At 37.8% G+C, this 20,267-nt stretch overlaps 1 protein-coding gene across 13 annotated transcripts in view; it reads left to right on the top strand.

Moving 5' to 3' along the window:
- TAFA2 (TAFA chemokine like family member 2) overlaps nucleotides 1–11,420 on the top strand; it is a 506,162-nt gene extending 494,742 nt beyond the window's left edge. For all 13 annotated transcript variants that reach the window (XM_084956231.1, XM_021091913.2, XM_021091914.2 and 10 more), the window contains one exon: nucleotides 9,276–11,420. In XM_084956231.1, coding sequence (XP_084812357.1) covers nucleotides 9,276–9,287 — 12 coding nt within the window. In that variant the 3' untranslated portion in view covers nucleotides 9,288–11,420. The remainder of the gene's footprint in view (nucleotides 1–9,275) is intronic.
- The last annotated feature ends 8,847 nt before the right edge of the window (nucleotides 11,421–20,267 follow it).

The raw sequence follows: 20,267 nt of genomic DNA, 5'->3' as shown, positions 1-20,267 counted from the left end.
ATTAATTTGGAAATTAACATGAAAAGCACTGAGCCAGCAAATTGTCACTTAATCTCCATAAACGAAATGAAGGTTCATTTTTTTCTATACTTAAATTGCCCCATAATTGTATAAGCTATGTCTAAGTAATTAGAATGGACTGGATGTAAAGATTCATATTTTGACCAACTTTGAGGATTAAAGACTCCTGAATTGTGACTACTTCTTTTAAAAGAGGAGAAATCTATCCGAGAAATGGGGGAAAAAAGCAAAAGCCCCCAACATATTAACCTTCAGAAAATGGATTCTAGTTTTTTTAATTTAAGGAGATTTTTTTCTATATAGATACCATATATGGAATGGGCATCTCTAAACTTAATTTTATGACAGAGATTGGGATGGAAAGGAGAGAGCGTGTGTACTTCAGGAATAGTAGTAGCCTTATCTTTCCACAGGTAACATCAGGTTCTTTTCAACATGACAGCAACATATTTATTTGCACAAGTATCTCAAGGAAAGTTGAAAGCCATAACTCAAACCAGCCAGGAAGCTGAGAGACAATGTTGCTGAGTAATTTCTATGCTACCAGGACAGATTTCTTCAGTTTCAACCCTTCTCCCCAAACTCCACTTATTTTAAACTCACCTTTTAAGCACAATTTTTATTGCTTCCTTCTATCAGCCCTCATATGTACTGAGGCTGAAATTCTTGACTGTGATACTTGGGCAGATATAAACTTTTAAAGTAAGGTTTTATGACAGAAATTGGATAGAAACGATCAATTCAAATTACTACTTTACAAATGAGAGGTAAGTCTAAAAAAATGAACCTACTATTAAATTTAGCAGGTAAAAATGCCTTCCAATTGAGTTCCAAATCGCAACTGTCTCTAAAAATGTGTGAACTCTGCTGGTCCGTGAAATATCATCTTTAAGCATTGATTCAGATTTCCCCAAAGCATTCAAAATAATGGTTAAGAACTTTAGGAAATCATCATAAAACTTAAACAATGTAATCCCATTATGCTGTTGTCTTTCAAAATTATCTAATTGTGTGTGTGTGTCATTTTCCACCTGGAGTGAATGGAAAGTGTGTATGGTGGAGGGTCGGGAGGAAGAAAGTCTATTTATATGTTCCTAATGTCCCAAAGGCATTTATTAACTACCCAAAGAGAAATCAGGGAATGTTTTGTTTGGCTAACCATGAATGCTATCTGGAAAGAATCAGTTGATCAGCCTCTGAGTGGATGATTGTGCATAAATGACAACACTACCAGTCATCTGCTCCTCTGAGTCATGTAGAAGAGTTCACTGCAGGCCTACTGTACAGCTTTCAAAATTTCAAGAAATGGTGTGGGTCCATCTGTTCCAAAGATTCATTTCTAGTCAAGATCTTCGTTTGCACAGCACAGGAAGCTGAAAGCCACTGACAGATGTTATATTTGGGTGATAAATCTCTCCAGCTTTGCATTCTAATATAGACTTTTTAGAAAGGAAGTCTACACAGTGGTTATATCACCAGTAAACTTAGGTAGTTAGGATAAGGCTTTATCCCATTTGCAATTAGTCATTAAGTCACAGTAGTTTGGGGACAGAGGAGAATTAGAAACTCAGTGAGTCCAGCCAACTTGTTTGGTAGGTATGAACCTTGTAGAGTCAGAGGTTTTTAAGTGCTTGTCCAAAATTCTGAAACCAGAAGGTATTAACACTGTTAAAACTCTTCTCAGAATAAGGTTACCTCTTCTCAGTCAGGTGCCCTGGTTTTCTTCAGAAATCTAGGAAGACTATATACCATTTTCTTCTTCCACACCAGGAACCCACCCTGAGATACACTAATCAGTTAACTACAGGAATGCTCTGTTGTTCGAAATAACTACTCTCCAATCCCCCAAGGCTGTTAAATTTTTTGAGAATTCATAAAACCCACAACAAGGTCACTTAGGAAATGTTGACCCTTGCTGAAGAGTTAAACAGACTTTAGAGCCCCAGATATTAAATGTTGAGGCCAATTCATAGCACCAGCCATGCTTAGGAAGGAAAATTAAACTGTGGTATGAAAATACAACAGTTTTCAGGGCTTATGGGGATGCCTCTATCACCATGAGAATAAAATATAGGCATAATTTTTTTATATAGGTGTGTGTGTTTATGAAAGTTATTCATACGTCACTGCCTCATATTCCGTCATCTATACTCAAAAGCTGCCTGGTCAGCTTGCTCTTAAATGGTATTTTGGACCAACAGTAATCTTTCATTTCGTAATACTTCATTGCATAAGGTGCTTTAAGAAAGGACAATTGCATTTATGTACAGTTATAACCAACTCAGGGGCAGCTTTTCTCCAGCTTAAATGAGAAAACTTGCTACTGAGAATAATGATGTTTTAATTGCACATTTAGTACACAAAAGTGAAGCAAGAGCTTAATTCACATACTTGTAAGAGCTACATTAAAAAAATACATTTGCAGTGAAGCAGCAATTATATTCCAAGCAAGGATAGCTCATTCAAATAAGCATTTAGGATTGTGAAGGTATTCTAATGTTCCTTTTACCTATATTGAATAAGTTAAATTTATTTACTAGAATGTTAGTTTGAAATGGTGCCTGTCTACCTATGAGGTTATTAAATAACTGTATTGTAAAACTCGGACCTGTACTGCATTTAAACTTGCTGCATCCTTTCAGAATTGCTGTCACATATTCCTTGACTTCCAATTGTTTAAAGAACGTCAGTCCAAAGATAAATGTTGCTCTAATAACATGGGCATTTTAGTGAAAATTTAACATTTTTAAAAATGAAACTGACTTGTCCATAATGCATTGTCTCTCCCTCTCTCTTTTTTTTTTTTTTTTTTTTTTTTTGGCCACACCTGCAGAATGTGAACATTCCCAGGCCAGAGACTGGGCCTGAGCCACTGCAGTGACAATGCCAGATCCTTAATCCACAGTGCCACAAGGGAATTCCAACATTGTTTCTTCTATTATTGTGTATATGTGACTCATTTTATATTCAAAGAAATAGAAATATCGTTCAATAGTCCTTCTAACAAGATTTTGATGACCACACTGGAAAAACAAGAATATTTTGTAAATTAAGCTCATATGATAAGATTCACATTCATGTTGTACAGATTTGGTAGCGATTTCACAAATTTATGTAGACTGGCAAAGTGAACAACTGAGAATAAAAATTCTGGGATATGGGATGGAATCCAAAGAAATGCATCAGAGGAACCATCAATAATGAATAAGGAAATTTACAAGTCTGCATTTTGTCTTTTTTTTTTTTTTTTTTTTTTTTTTGGTCTTTTCTAGGGCCACACCCATGGCATATGGAGGTTCCCTGGCTAGGGGTCTAAGTCTAATCGAAGCTGTAGCCGCTGGCCTATCCGAGCCTTGTCTACGGCCTACACCACAGCTCAAGGCAACGCCGGATCGTTAACCCACTGAGCAAGGCCAGGGATCAAACCCGCAACCTCATGGTTCCTAGTCGGATGTGTTAACCACTGGAGCCACGACGGGAACTCCACAAGTCTGCATTTTGTTTTGCGTGATTATACCACATTTATTTTTAAACCTAGATGGTTAAAGTGCAGTACTGATTTCCTAAATATTTTTCCTGCCTGCAGAGTCTGATAGCAGCTGGTCCATCAGAAAGACAAAGAATGGAATTTTGTGCCTGTAAAGACTAGTATCTTATGTTCAGAAATAATTGAGGGCAAAAACTAGGAATTCAATGCATTCGGGTGCCTGGAAATATACCCATATCTGAATCATAAGTTACCACTTACGTGATGCTTATAATGTGCCTAAGAATCTAAGTGTCAAGCACTTGAGCAAGTAACTTATTTTCCTCAACTTATACAACCCTGTGATGGAGGTACTAATAGTATAGCTCTTTTACTCACGCTCACATGCTGAGTTGTCAGCAGAACTAAATGCAGAACCTAGACACCCTGGCTCCAAAGGGCATGCTTTTTAACCACTGCATACTCTCACCTTATCTGAAAACTCAGTCTCTCCCTCCCAAAGCCAGCCACAACAATAGTGCTCCTTTCTTGATATATTACGTTTATGATGAATAAGCATATATGACATGAGTAATTTTAAGATCAGTTACTATAAGACACAGGAAATTCATTAAATCCATATTTGTGGAAAACAAAAAGTAATGCCCCCTCCTGTAGGTACCCTATGTATCACCTTGTGTGTCTTGTTTGGGAATTACTACTATGACCACCTGTTGATATTTATAAGCATTTACCTGGACAGACACTTGGCAGGGATTATCTGATAACAACTGCAAATGTATGAGGGCTGATAGTATGTTTTTCATATTTCACATGGGGAGATGAAGGCTCAGGGAGTTTAAAGAATTTATTCAACCCCACATGTTAGACAGTGATAAGGCAGAGATTTGAACCCAGGCAGTCTGTGTACAGAGCCCGTGTTATTTGTCATTGTGCCTCTTACCATGGTGTGTCGTCTCCCACCTATAACCATGACTTGGACAAGTGGAAAAGGAACTGTAGACGCCACAAATATAGTGATTTTAAGAAACTTGTAAAAGCATCTTTCACATTTGAGAACAAAAGAAATTCTTAAATCTCTTTCCTTTTTTATCCTTTCTAATTTATCTTACCTTGAAAATAGAGGATTTAACTTAATGCTGAAAATACAAAATGAAAAAAAGTATAAAAATAGTTGACTTCACTTAATTTCAAATTTAGTATCATATATGCCATTTACCTAGTTTTATTTTATTTATTTATTTATTTATTTATTTATGTTTTCTGTCTTTTTAGTGCCACACCTGCAGCATATGGAGGTTCACAGGATAGGGGTCGAATCAGAGCTGTAGCTGCTGGCCTATGCTATAGCCACAGCAATGTGGGATCCGAGCTGCATCTGTGACCTAAACCACAGCTCATGGCAATGCCAGATCCTTAACCCACTGTGCAAGGCCAGGGATCGAACTTGCATCCTCATGGATACTAGTCAGATTTGTTTCTGCTGAGCCATGATGGGAACTCCTATTTTCTCAATTTAAACCAGTAAATGGACTTAAAAGACATGATTTATAGCATAAAAATTACTGAGAAATCTAATCAGGGCCCTATAATAGATTTGTTGTACTGGGATAAATAAGTTGATGCTCTACTCCTAAAGAATTAGTGCTTCTTAAATTATTCAATGTTAACAGGTTAGCTTCTTCTTCCTGGTGGCTCATTACCAACATGGCTTTGTGCTTGTGACTAGAAATAATAACAATAATCATAATAATTACCATTGCATGTGTTCAGCAGCCAAGTAGTCTCACCAAACTGGGTAGTGTGAAGCACACACACATAAAATTTGCATGAAAAACAACAGCTGTGTAAAATACTGCCTTTGGAAAGGCAACTTTACTGAGATAGTGATTATAGCGTATGAAGCTCAAGTCATAACCATAATGATCGTAGGACTATTTCTCTCCCTCGTGCAGTATTTTATATCTATGGCCCTAAGAACCAGAAGACATTGAACTCACGGTAGCAAACACTATTTCCTAGCCTGTAAAAGTGGTTTTATTGCAACCTCCAGCTTTTAGTCAGAAAACTTGCTGAAAAGCCTCCTTGTATAAGTTGGCCTCCTCCAAAAGATAGAATTCCAGTGAAAGAATAATATTTAAGTTCTAAAAGTAAGGTGATACTTGATTTTGTCTATTAAAAACTTACTTTTAAATGAAAGCAAAATTTTAAATGTTGAATTGGATAAAATAGCATTGCAACACTTTTTTTTTTTTTTTCCCATCTTTTTGCCTTTTCTAGGGCCGCTCCTGCGGCATATGGAGGTTCCCAGGCTAGAGGTCGAATCTGAGCTGTAGCTGCCAGCTGATGCCAGAGCCACAGCAACATGGGATCCAAGCCATGTCTGTGACCTACACCACAGCTCATGGCAACACCGGATCCTTAACCCACTGAGCAAGGTCAGGGATCGAACCCGCAACCTCATGGTTCCTAGTCGGATTTGTTAACCACTGCTCTACGACGGGAACTCCATCATTGCAACACTTTTTGTATGAGGAAATTCCAGGTTATTGTCTATAAAGTATAAAATGGCAATTGTTTCCCCCCCGCCCCAGTTAGCATGACCGAATTTAAACATAAGTCACTCAGACTTAATGAGCAATATAAATCGTAATAAAAGGTTTTTTTTCTGTGTTCAATTTTAGACCATTTTATTTTAAAATGTTATTTAGATCTTGTATATTAGGTGATTAAAAATGGTGATAATCTGCTTGTATTCAAAATTACCTTCTTTTATCTTCTAAGTATTTTTAAGTCTTTGGCTTTGCCATGTCATTTGGTACTAATCTGAAAGTTGTCAAGGAAGGTGCTGATGTATGTTCATGTTTATACGACATTGAAAAGAGCCAGTTATGACTTAGCCTTTGTCGAATTCCTTAATATAGTTCTCTACTGAATCCCTGTTAGTGGGATCCTCTTATTCTACTTTTAGTGGTTCTCGTTAAAGATTTATGCATTAAAAAAAAAAAACTGATCCCCATTCTAAAACTTTTATTTTTATAGTACTTCTGAGTTAGCAAAGCTAGGTTTTCATAAATACAATATTCAGTACTAACAGCAACACTGTAAGGCTAACAGGATTATCCCCATTTTACACATGGGAAAGTGGAGGAGCCAGAGGTTGGATGACACAGCCAGTGTCATTAGTATTATTGCTACAGTGACCTAAATCCGGAATTCTATATGCCACACTACAACAGCCCTCTTGTCAAAATCAAATAATTTACAAAAGTAAAACCTAAAACAAATTGTCCATTACTCCTCATCTTATAAAATGTGGATATTTTTTAGAATTAATCAATAGGAAACGAGGTAATATTGCATAAAATTGGAAAATAAGGAAAAGCTTTAATTATGTTTCAATTCATGCTTGTTTAGTCACTTCTTTTAGTCATGTTTAAAGTTTGGTTTTCTAGCAATTATTTTAGGTGACAGAAACACAGCATAATAAAAATGTACATTTATGATATTCTTGAGGATATGGATTGTATATAGTGGTATGTGTTTATGTGTATACTTATGTTTTCTCTATCAAGTTGGAAGAAAAAATGTATACTAGGTTTGAAAGCCTTTGGTATTTACTGTCAATTTAATATCTATTGTTAAAATTATGTGAAATTAAAGCTTTACATAGCTGAGAAAATCAGCTATATATGAAGCAGCTTTATACAAAGCAGCAGGAGAAGTGGAGAAATCCTTACTGACCTTGGAGTGAAGATGTAAGAATGCATCTGCCATACCCAATAGATTGTGTAGAACCTGGGCTTGCAATGGCTCAAGAGGACATGTCACTCCTTTCGTGGAGCCCTTGCAGTGTGACCCTCCAGTGGCCTGTGCTCAGTCTTTCCTTGAGGCTAAACCATTTGTTCTCTGCCTCTGTTTTTTCCTGTTATTTCAAGCACTAGTCCTCACATTACACTTTGGAATTATTCCTACTAAGAAGAGAATTTTCAGAAAGGGCAGGTGCATTTTCTCAGCCAGTGAAGTCAAAGATTGTGTTAAATCAGTGTTTGTCAAGTAAGTTTCTCATAAAAATTAAATTTCTGTATTTTCCACAATGATCAGCATCTCTGTTAGTGACAAAACGTCCATAGAAATGTTCTCATTTCCTTCCCATATTCTTCTTACACTGACTCCCAGGCTGGGCGTCCTTCAAAGAATTGATGTAAAAGGACCACTGAATAGCAGACAATAAAATCGCAGTCCTGTCTAAGACATCCCCTGTCCCAGAGTCTCTAGACGTTGGCGGGCCCTTCATGTGCTTATATCCTTCCATCCTCAGTCCAGTCCCTTCCATTGTTGCATAGGAGTAAGAAGCTTCAAATATGCAGGCAGAGGCTCCTTCTCTGGGAATGAGAGCTGACCAAAGAGACACATATAAATTGGTTGCCTCCATGCAGAACACATATGCTTGAATCTTACATCTTCCTTTGGTAGTATAATTTGAGACCAGCCATGGAAGAGCAAAGTCTATGGCTGCTTTATTATCTTGTTTCATATTTCTCTTTTTCATGGTTGATCCAACAAACAAAAAACCCTGTCTTTTGGCAAATGTTTCATGAAAGGATAACTATGTCATCTAATAAAATAAAACCAAATTATCCACAATAGTTTTTAAATATTCACTTTTTGTTATAACCATTGCTGGAAAAGAACTATTAGGCAACTCTGAGTATAACTAGAAGTTCATGAATACAGCAGAAATCTCTGTGTCTAATTATCTTTCCTCCACACACATATGGAAATATATATATGTATCAGGTATTATAGTTCTCTATTATTTTTTCCTATATACAAACATTCTTTGGATTTGAGGTATGAAAATGCAGTGTGAATCTGTCTCAATAATATTAATAGTACTATTAATAATACTGCTCTAATCAATTTATGAGAAACTTGGGGCACCCTTAAAATCTGGTATAACATTGTACTACCCTTAATTGTTTTTCTCCACAAATATTTTTTGTCCTTTGGAATACAATTGAGTCAAACAAACACTCAACTTTTTAATTATCTCAAGAATGGATTTTATGAAGCCATTTCCCCAGGGCCTTCTTGAAGATGTGGCCTGATTATATTCCTGCAAACAACAGTCTTTCTTCACTGACTTCTGGCATGATGTGTATGATCTCTGGGTTATATCCACCCAGGCTGTGCAAAAAACAGGGGTTCCAACATCATTCTTTGGGTCTGAAAAGGGGTAGCATCACCAGTTAAGATCTTCTTGGTCATAGTTGGAGTCATTTAGATAATTGTACAAGTGGCTCTAAAAGTAATATGAAATGATAGAGAAAAAAATGGTATATTTTAATAAGCTAAAAAATACTTGAATATGGCAGTCCTTTGAAATTCAATAATGTATTTGATATAGAAAATACTAGCATTGGGAGTTACCTGTTTGTTTGTTTTTTTTTTTTTTTGCCTTTTCTTGGGTCGCTCCCGCAGCATATGGAGGTTCCCAGGCTAGGGGTCTAATCGGAGCTGTAGCCGCCAGTCTACACCAGAGCCATAGCAACACAGGATCCGAGCCGCATCTGCAACCTACACCACAGCTCACAGCAACGCCAGATCGTTAACCCACTGAGCAAGGGCAGGGACCGAACCCGCAACCTCATGGTTCCTAGTCGGATTTGTTAACCACTGCGCCACGACGGGAACTCCGGGAGTTACCTGTTTTTAATACTCGGTTGTATAGAGTTTTAAATGATTCTGTTTTCTTCTTTTGTAGGTAACCCATTAACCAAGGATAAGTCAAGTGATCCTCAAGGCCAACTACATTGAACATCTGCGTAGAAGTATAACTCCTGAGGTGATCTTGAAGGAAGATTTTTATATTGCCCAGAAGAAGCACTTGAGTCTGTTATTTCCAGGGGATTTCATGGCTCATAATCAACTTCTTGGAAACAAGACATTTAAAAAGTCAGACATGAACTTCTACATTATGAAGCTTTCATCAGATCTGAACTGTGTTCAACTTGTATAATTGCACTTGCAAAAAGAATTTGAAGTTGCTGTCTGAAGAGTTTGCATTTCCGGATGGTGTTAGAGACACTAACCTTTTGAGCTCTTGGCTCCAAAGAAGTGCTTTTCTTGTTTCTGAACTTCTCCTACATGCACTAGCCTCTGTCATAGTCCTGTTCCCAGGTCCTGTGTTCACGGGCAAGGACCGCACATGGCTTCAGTGACATTTCCTTTGCGAACTTCTCCTCTGGCATGGTGTGGAGTGAGACAGTTTTATTTGTATCCTAATCTTGGAGCTCTGAAAGCCCACAGGTTTTAACATCTTAAGTTGCTTTTGTTAAAGGAATGGAACTATATATCCATTGATAATAATTATTGTTGGCAAGTAATAGTTATCTGAATACATCAATCATATAAGAATGTATAGACAAGCTGACATGTTTCCCCAAGGCTAACACACTACTGCAGCTGTCAGCTAAATAGGTAGTAGATAGAAACTGAATTACCATTTTCATTATATACTACTACTTGGTACCTCTAGAGTACTCTCCCTGTCATTTTTTTTTTTAATTGGACATTTTCTTTCATTTTTATCTTTACTCTTTTCCTTCACAGAATCAGCAGTGGGCAGTCAAATATTTAGGCAAACTTCAGTTTCAAAAAATTGCCAGGGATGCATGTGGGTTTTGATTTCTTAGCTTGAAAGTTACTCAGATTTCTTAAAGTTTTTTTTTTTTAAACCATCCTTTCTATCTCATTTGAAAAAGACCATCTCTTGCTTGATCCCAATGACTGTTTGAATGCCTACCTATTTGTTTGATTTGTTTGTTCGGTCTGTTGGTATAGTAAATTGTTCTTTTCCTTAGTCTCACATTTATAAATATTTGCTTGTAGTTGTCCCCTTCAATTACTTAGGTTACTTTTTGTCCACTTTTTTTGTAGCCCTTTTAACATTTGTGGTTTTCAGTTGTACAGGAAAATCGTATAAACATTTAAAGGCCTTAAACAAGTATGTACCTTTTTTCTAAGTTATTCACAGAATGTATAATTTTATACTGTCTTTGTTTTGTTTCATTTGCCATGTGGAGGGAGAGAAGAATGGAAATTGCATAGCTATCCTATCATAATATTGTGTAAATGTACAGTTTGAAGGAATGTAAAGGAAGAGGCTTCTGTGTTTCACTCATCGTAGACTAATAGGAAGATACTTCAGGAATTGCCCTATTAGAAGTTCCATTATGTTAGAGAAGGTGTGGACATCTTTTGTATTTTTAAAACTCACTGACATGGCCAATTAGATATATGTTGCTTTCTATGATGGAGGCTGTCAGACAGACCAAAGCTCTCCAGGGTAAGTTGGTGACAACTTTCAAAAATCAATGCATTACCCAGAATATTTTTTTTTAAGAGAATGACTCAAAGTGTAAAATTTGTTTAAAAAAATTAAATTTGTAAAGTATGCCATTAACATTGAACTAAAATATACTGCCCCACAGTCCACAGAATGAAGTGATTTTCTCCTTCCATTTTAAGTATGCATAAAGTTAGATGGCTCTGAGTGAATTTTGCAATGGTTCAAGACAGCCTGAACTCATAAAGAAAGGAAGAACAGTTGTGCTGGAGTTTCTGCATTAGTGATAAATATCATTAATTTCTTTGGAACAAAGTGGAAAATTACATTATTTTGGAAATTATGAATTTGTCCTAGGTTTGAAATTATAGATCATGCCTCTCATTTTTTAAACTATGTCCTTTAAAACAACACTGGAAATTCTGTATTATATTCAAGTGTAATACATGCATATCGATAGAAAAAATAAATGGAATTTCAAATATACTAACTAGGTTATCCTCAGTAGATTAATGTTGTGACTCCTCAGAAAAGGTGAATAAAGTTGGAATATAAAATGGACTTTTTCATGAATTATATTCAGAGACTGTTTTCCATTGTATTATTTTAAAATCACTTCACTTACTTTCCAGGAAAACCTCTGAGTTTGTGGGGAAGCGGACATAAATTCTTCAATCTTCTCTTAATAAAAATCCATGGCAAATCTTGCCATTTACACAAGGTGCCAGTATTTGATTTGCTTCCATGCTAGGAAACAATTGAAATAGATATATTTACACTTGTGCCACTTGCCCATATCTTGACTATGAGCATAACTGGCAAAATTTTGCTAGCAATATACAAAACTCATTATAATGTTAAAGATAATGTACTGTTTAAGCCTTTGAAATTCATTATACAGCTGGCCCATGAACAATATAGGTTTGAACTGCATAGGTCCACATAGACATGGATTTTTTTCAACAGTACTACAGTACCTGAGTCCCAGCTGTGGCTCAGTGAGTTAAGAACCCAACATAGTGTCTGTGAGGATGTGGGTTGATCCCTGGCTTCCCTCAGTGGGTTAAGGATCCAGTGCTGCCTCAAGCTGTGGTTTAGGTTGCAGACACAACTTGGATCTGGTGTTGCTGTAGCTGTGGTATAGGCCAGCAGCTGCAACTCTGATTTGATCCTTTGTCTGGGAACTTTCATGTGCTGCAGGTGCAGCCCTAAAAAGAAAAAAAAAAAAGTAGGAGTTCCCGTCGTGGCGCAGTGGTTAACGAATCCGACTAGGAACCATGAGGTTGCGGGTTCGGTCCCTGCCCTTGCTCAGTGGGTTAACAATCCGGCGTTGCCGTGAGCTGTGGTGTAGGTTGCAGATGCAGCTCGGATCCCGCGTTGCTGTGGCTCTGGCGTAGGCCGGTGGCTACAGCTCCGATTCAACCCCTAGCCTGGGAACCTCCATATGCCGCGGGAGCAGCCCAAGAAATAGCAACAACAACAACAACAAAAAAGACAAAAGATAAAAAAAAAAAAAAAAGTACTGCAATACTACACAATCTGAGGTTAGTTGATTCCAAGGATGTGGAACTATAGATATGGAAGAACCACATGTAGGAGGATAGACTGTAAGTTATATGTAGATTTTCCACTGCATGGAGGGTTAGCTCTCTGACCCTGGCATTATTCAAAGGTCATCCACACATGGAAATGTTAATCAAATATGGCTATGACTTGGCCTTATAGTTTTTGTTTTTAAATAGTTTAAGATTTATAAAAAAATATGAAAATGTCTCAGAGGACTTCTGTGCACCCTTTTCCCCATCATACCCCAGTGAGAACATCTTATAAAAACCATGAAATTGACATTGGTACAATACTATTCATTCAGATACAGACCTTATTCCAGTTTCGCTAGTTTGACATGCACTTTGTGTGTTTGTGTGCATGCATATGACCTTATTTTTAATGAATTTGGTAAACACCTATTCTAGTACATAATAATATAGAATGGTGTATGAGGATATGTGTCAGTGAGTGACTGATTTGTGATGACATATTTCTCTATTTATGGAATAACATCCTATACCTTTATTTTATTTTTATACATTCTTGTTGTCTTAACACAATGGAAACTTCTAGGGGGGAGAGATGAGATGGCAGAATAGAAGTTCTTAAGTTCATCTCCTCTCATGAAAACACCAGAATCACAACATCACAACTAACCATTGAACAACCTCTCAATAAAATAGACTGGAGAAAAAAAAAAAGATATTCTACACCCAAAGACAAAGAAGAAGCCATGAGGAGAAGGTAGGAGAGACACATTTGGGATATAAGCAAAACCCATACCCATTGGGGGGGGGTGACCCACAAACTGGAAAATAACTACATTGCAGAGGCTTTCCCACAGGAGTGAGAAACCCCATGGTTCTGAATCCCATGTCAGGTTCCCCAGCCTGGGGGTCTTGGCATGGGGAAGAGGAAACCCTAGAGCTTTTGGCATTGAAGGTCAGTGGGGCTTGAGCACAGAAGCTCCACAGGACGGGTAGAAACTTGGATTACACTCTTAGGGGGCACACACAAGATTTCACATGCACTGGGTGCCAGGGCAAAGCAGGGACTCTGTAAGAATCTGGACCACACCCACCTGTGGATCTTGGAGAGTCTCCTGAGGAAGTAGGGGTCAGCTATGGCTCACTGTAGGGGCAGGACACTGGAAGTGGAGGGTCCTAGGGAATACTCATTGGTGTGACCTCCCCTGGAGGCTGCCATTTTGGAAAAACCTGGCCCCTACAACACCCTGCAGGCACCAGTGCTGAGAAGCCCCAAACCAACTGAGAGACCAAATGACCAACAGGGTGGGGACACAGACCAAACCGTCAGCAGACAGGCTTCCTAAAGCCCTCCTAGGCACACAGCCACATGGCCCTGCCCACCAGAGGGATGAGACCTAGCTTCACCCCTCAGTGAGCAGGCACCAGTCCATCTCATCAAGAAGCCAGCACAAGTATTTGGACCAATTTCACCCATCTGGGAGCAGACACCAGAAGCAAGGGAGGCTACAACCCTGCAGCTTGCAGAAAGGAGACCACAAACACAAAAAGCTGGAAAAATGAAATGGCAGAGAAACACACTCCAGCTGAAGGAACAAGACAAAACTCCAGAAGAACAACTAAGTGAAGTGGAACTAGGCAACCTACATGAAAAAGACTTCAGAGTAATAATAGTAAGGATGATCCGAGATCTTAGAAACTGCCAGTTTTAACATCAGAGAGTACCATATAAGATTTCCAATTTGGCATTGGAATTAATGGGTAGGAAGAGGTCTGAGGATCTGCGAGCGTGATTGCAATAAAAAGAGAATTCGATCCTGTTCTTCATTTCCCCCAGCAAGGCCTATGTGACAACATAATGCTATACAAGGGGTTATGACTTTTGATAATACACAATGGCTAATAGCACAGTGATTACATAGGACTTGATCTTTTCAAAGTCTTGATCATTTTTTCAATTCATGACCATACATCCATCTGAAAGAGCAATATATGCAAAGATATCACGTAGTATTTTTCATCATCTAGTCCTTTCTCATTTTGACCCACTTAAATGGAGAGGAATAGAATGATGCAAGACACTCTGCTTAGAGAAGCTAAAAGGTTGGGAAGTCATATACTGGGCATCTCTTGTTTTCCCCTTACCACACAGAGATCTCATAGTAGATCATTACTGTTTTTATTAAGGTAAGGGTTTGTCTGTCTGCCTGCCTTCCTACCGGACTGCCTCTCCTCCCTTTCCTTGTTTCCATCCTTCCTTCCCTTCCCCTTTACGTTTCCTTCTCTTCCTTTTCTTCTCTTTTATTTTGTATGTGGAATGCTTTGAAAAAGAGTAGAGGAAGCAGATTTCTTCACTGCTTTGACATGCACTGTGTGAGACCGAAAAATAGTGCAGACATTACAATTATCTGGCACACAATTGACTTATTAAATTCCTACGAGGCACAAACATATTTGGCTAGATCAAATTTTAGCTGAAGTCCGCCTTTAAAAATGCTCTGTAAAATAAGTTCAATAGATATTTTTTCAGTTTCCCACACGTACAGGGCATTAGGCTAACCAATGGAAAGTGGGTACATATAAGACTTGTGTCTCATATTTACTGTGATTTTTTTCAAATATTCATTCTGTTTCAAATTACTAAATAGTATGCACTATGTCAAACATTTTTCGGGAAGGTCTTATCTGCTATACAAAAAATTGAACTTTATTCTAGAAGTCATATAAACAGGGTAGTACAAAGTTGTTTTACAGATTTTAGCAAAAAATGTGATTGAAAGTCTTAAGGAAGGGAGTCAGGGCTTGAAGAGAAATCAGAGGGGACTAAAATAATCCAGGGATTGCTAATGAGCTTAGATTATTACATTGAGAAGAATGTGGGGAAAAATGATATAAATTTGGTTGTAATTTAAATTATTTGAAGATCTGAAAATTACCCAGGCCCAACACTACTCTCTGAGAGTCTCTTAATTGGCCTAGGATTAGAGTCTGGGCACAAGTATTTTTTAAAAATCTCCTCAAGTGATTTAATGTACATCCAGGGTTAAGAACTACTAATGAAAGGATTTGTCACAACAGAAATGAGCCAGGTGGGAAGATTGGGTGAGTGTGAGATGTGGAAGAGAACTCCAAGCCTACAAAATTGGGATAATTGAGAGTTAGATAAAGATTAGAAAAATCTGGAGGAAAAACACGTTGAATGGCAGGTGGAGACAATGAGTTCATTTTTCAAATCTAATTAGTTTAAAGTGCCATTGAAACATTCAGAAAGGTTATGATGGATAAGACCCGAATGGGTTTTATTGTGATTAGAGATGGTTGGCCTTGGAAAGAGCAGTTGCAGTGAAGTGCTTAGCATAGAATTGAGATTTCAGTGGCTTGGAGAGTGAACAAGGGATCTGAAAGTGGAAATAGCACAGATAGACTTCTATTTCACAGGGGAATGAAAAAGAAACAAAGGGTATTCAACTGCAGAATTGAAAGTGCAGTTTTCTTAACATGGGAGAAATTAGAATATGTTTATATATGCTGTAAGGGAAGGAGGAAGAGAGAGAAGTGGGTTAAGAACCCAGGAGTGGAAATATAAAGGAATTGATAAAAGTAGAGGTGTTCCTATCTAGATGGAATGAAAGATAAAATGTAGGAGGAATAAGCAGGACCGAATCCCACAGAAATTCTAAAGGAAAGCGGACAGTGAAGAGGCAACTGGTGTTTATTTAGACCTTTGGTGACCTTCAACAGAGCAGTGTGGGTAGTTAGCTAGTCATGAGTCAGAGCAAACATTGAAGTTGATTAGCACAAGGAAGAGTATCAACTTGTCCCTGAACTATTTAAGACTTAAAAAGTTATTCAGAGAAATATAAACACCATATGAGATCGCTGCCATGTGGAAGCTAAAAAAAAGATACAAATGAACTTATCTGCAGAGTAGAAACAGACTCTTAGACCTTGAAAACAAACATATGGTTACCAAAGCGGACAGGTGGAGAGAGGGATGGACTGGGGTTTGGGACTGACATATGCACACTGAGGTAGCTGGAGCTATTTGTTAATGGGAAACTGCTGTATAGTAGAGGGAACACTACCCAATACTCTGTGATAATCGATGTGGGAAAAGAATCTGAAAAGCAATGGATGTATGTATGTGTATAACTGAATCACCTTGTTGTGCAGCATAAATGACCATGACCTTGTAAATCATTTACACGTCCATAAAACTTTTTAAAAAGTTAGAAACTCCAAAATCATAAATAGATAAATGAAAGAGAAATTAACTAATTCTTGGGATTCTTATTTGTGAAATGAAGATATTTACCTCACAGGATTGTTGTGAAGATTCAGTGAGTTACTGCATGTAAAATGCTTAGCATGTTATCTTGTACAGAGTGCTTACTCAATGGTGGTTCTGTCACTGTGAAAGCTCTCTTTGCTCTGCAGTGGTATAAAAATCAAGTTGATAGAAAATAATAAAATATATTGTATAAAATAGTTGGCTGGTATAATAATAAATAGGAGAGGAAGATGTAGACGTATTACATTTAAATCAGTTTTCTTTTTTTTCTGGAATTAAGTGGCTGTAAGGAAGATGAAAGAGTAACTTTAGTGGCAGACTAAATGGAAATATTTTTTTTCTGATAGGAGAATGTTTATAGGCTGAGTACAAGAAGACAGTAGGAAAGGAGAAATTGATAAAGGCAGGGATGGATTGGCACCCTGGGGGAAGGAGATAGAGGTGGGCTGTGAATATTAAGCGGAAGAGTTAGTGTGAGAGAAATAATGGTCCTTTTGTCAGATAAAGAAAGAAAGATGGGGAAGCTGGAGGGAAATTTCCAAGTGAGGCCAAGGAAAATAATGCTAGGAACTTCTGAGCTCAAAGAATCTGATGTATCACATGACCTGTACTTGCATGGTCTGTACAGGTCTGATACAGGCAAGGTTCATCTGCTGAGTATACAAGGGACAAAATTCAGTTTGGAATCTCCAAGGAGAATAGAAAATGCTTCAAGCAAACCTTGATGTTTCTAGATAATGAGAGCTCAAAAGCAATCAAGTCATAATACAGAACATTTAATTGGTAGAGATGTGTGACTTTTCCATCAGTGCACTACTGCAGCGTGAACAAAGAAAACGTAAAATTGGATAGTTGGGATCAACCGTGGATGAAGATAGGCAACATAAAAGAAATGACCATCATCTCTTGAGTATTTACTCCATGCCAGGAGTCTTTCTAAACACTTTAAGTGTATTATTTAACCTTATTTGAGATCAGTGTCATTGATTTTACCATACTCTAATACGAATACTGGGGTACAGAGGATGTTAGGTGACTTCCCCAGTGTCACATAACAGTAAGAGGCAGAGCCAGGATTTTAACCTCTGGAGTAGGGTGTTAGTTTGTATGTCATTATAAATATAGTATACCATGGTGCTATAGGAAAATTCAAAGGGCAAGTAAAATAAAAGGGAATAATATTTGTAAATCTAGGGAGAGGCAGAGAGACAGAATTGAGAGTGGACAACAGCTTTATTAGGGAGAAGTAATAAGGAGTCATTAATTCATTGACAAAGATTTTTGTGTTCCTACCATGTGCCAAGAACTATGTTCAACGTAGTGAATAAAATTTAAGTTGTATCTTCTATTCAAATGATACCTCTCCTGGGATAGGTAATAAACTGAATTTTTAGTAAATGAACTTAAGACTCTTCAGATAAATTCCACAAAACACTGAATTTTCATAGCAGCACTCAAGAGAAAGAAAGAAGTGGCTAAAAATGAAATGAGGGAGTTCCTGAAATGGTCCATCAGAAACGAACCCAACTAGGAACCATGAGTTCACAGGTTCAATCACTGGCCTTGTGCAGTGGGTTAAGGATCTGGCATTGTAGGGAGCTGTGGTGTAGGTTGCAGACACGGCTCAGATCCCACATTGCTGTGGCTGTGGCATAGGCCTGCAGCTACAACTCTGATTAGACCTCTAGCCTGGGAACCTCCATATGTTGTGGGTGCGGCCCTTAAAAGAAAAAAAAAAGTGAAGTGCAGAAATGAAGAGAAGGGAAATACGATGCTCCAAAATAAGCCTATCATTCTGATGAAGGTAGGCTGTATAAATAATTAGGAACCTCAATAATGCCTGAGTATGTTACAGAAGAAAGGCTTCTACACAGGGTTTGCATTCTATATTAAGCATCTATGTTTGATTTTCTATTGCAAGTGAAGTTACTGTGTTCACCCATAATGCATCAAAGGAAAATTTTCTAGAGTGATGTATCAGTTCCACTGCCGTGTAATACACAGTTCCAAAACACAGAAGCATAAAATGGTAAAGTTCATTTATCACACCCAAGTCTACAGGCCAGATGATCTTAACTGGGCTCATACCTATGTCTGGGGAGCTGTTTGGATAGGCAGTGCTAGGTTTGGCCTTGCTCACATGTGTGGCGAGTATCTGGTTGGAAGCTCATTCAGGATGATCTTAGCTGGAACAATTGGGCTACTTCCTAGCGGTAGTTTGGCAGAGGAGGCAGGGTTCTGTGACAATGAAGATAGGCTCACCCTCAGAAATGGTTCAGGGTCACGCTGACCATATATATGGCTAACATCAGTCCCAAACCTAACTCACATTCTGCAGATGGAGAAGGAAACTCCACTTCTTAAGGAAAGCTGCTGCAAAGTCCCACTGAAAGATTAGCTAAAAGAAAGGATGAAGAATTCAAGCCACGTTTTCAGTCACCACCAGTGATTTCATGCTGACCTTAACTTCCTTCAACACAAACTGTACTTACTTGTGTGAATCATCTGTTCAATCCTACTATGCTTTTGCTACACAACTTTAAATTCTTAAGTGGCACCTCCATTTTCCTGATAGGAAAACTGTCCTCTGTATCAGATATAAATGGCATTCAACTTTCTTGCCCCTGCCTACTTCATACCTCTTATACCTGTACTATTAATCCTGTCATGCTCAAGTTCTTGTATGTAGTTCTTAGAACAGCCTCTGCTCCTCCAAATACTTTCGTCTCTCAAATTGGACCCTCCCTTTATCTTCCCCCAGTCCTTCCTAATCAGCTCTTTCTCATATCTGTAAGTTTAAATTATCAAATTCTATTGATTAACCTATCCACTATAAAATTAAGTGGGCAAACATTGAGATATCACAAGATTACTACTGTTAAAATAATTTTTAAACAAAGTCTTCCTGGAACCAAACTCTCAAGAAGGACTTAATTCAGGGTAGGTTGCATTGAATAGTTACATATATTGTATACATATATATGTTTTTTCTGTTGGTATCTTACAATTTGAACTGAAGGCATTCTACACAGATTCTTTAAAAAGCTGTTTGTGAGGTAATTATCTACAACCCATTGTCACAGCCTCTATTTTTTGGTAAAATTGTAAGAGACAGAAAAAATAAGATGTTTCCTTCACAGTGGGTATCTGTCAAGTTTCCCCTAATCAACAAGCCAACTTAGATGCCTTTCCTCCATGTTCCCATTGCTTTCTTTTGTAATCATTATTTGTTTGCTGTGTAGCTAACTTCTGCAATCCTACTCTTTCCCGCAAAATCTAGTTGTGCAGGGCCCAGGATGCAGCAGGCAGCCAAGACATTGCTTATTCAATGAATCATTGCATAATTTAATATACTCTACATAGGCACCCTTAGAAGTAACAGACTTTGCTTCTTATTGATTGACTAACTTGCTCCTAACTTAGAAATGCTGAGTATCAGTTGTTAAGGAAGATTCTGGCCAATGGAGCATGATTGTGATTTGCAGTGCAAATGTCATGTTAATCTTTGTTTGTTTTCTGGCTGATAGTTAAATCTCTTGTACTATGCATTAAAAAATGTCACAGCTAAACAATCTGAGGGAT

This window comes from Sus scrofa, chromosome 5 (genome assembly GCF_054392235.1).
Source record: "Sus scrofa isolate SSC_HxYL_T2T_F1_AM1 chromosome 5, Sscrofa_HxYL_maternal_Yorkshire_Landrace_v2.0, whole genome shotgun sequence".
Classification (NCBI taxonomy): Eukaryota; Metazoa; Chordata; class Mammalia; order Artiodactyla; family Suidae; genus Sus; species Sus scrofa.
Note: the sequence above shows the minus strand (reverse complement) of the source record. Positions and strands in the feature narration are given on the sequence as shown.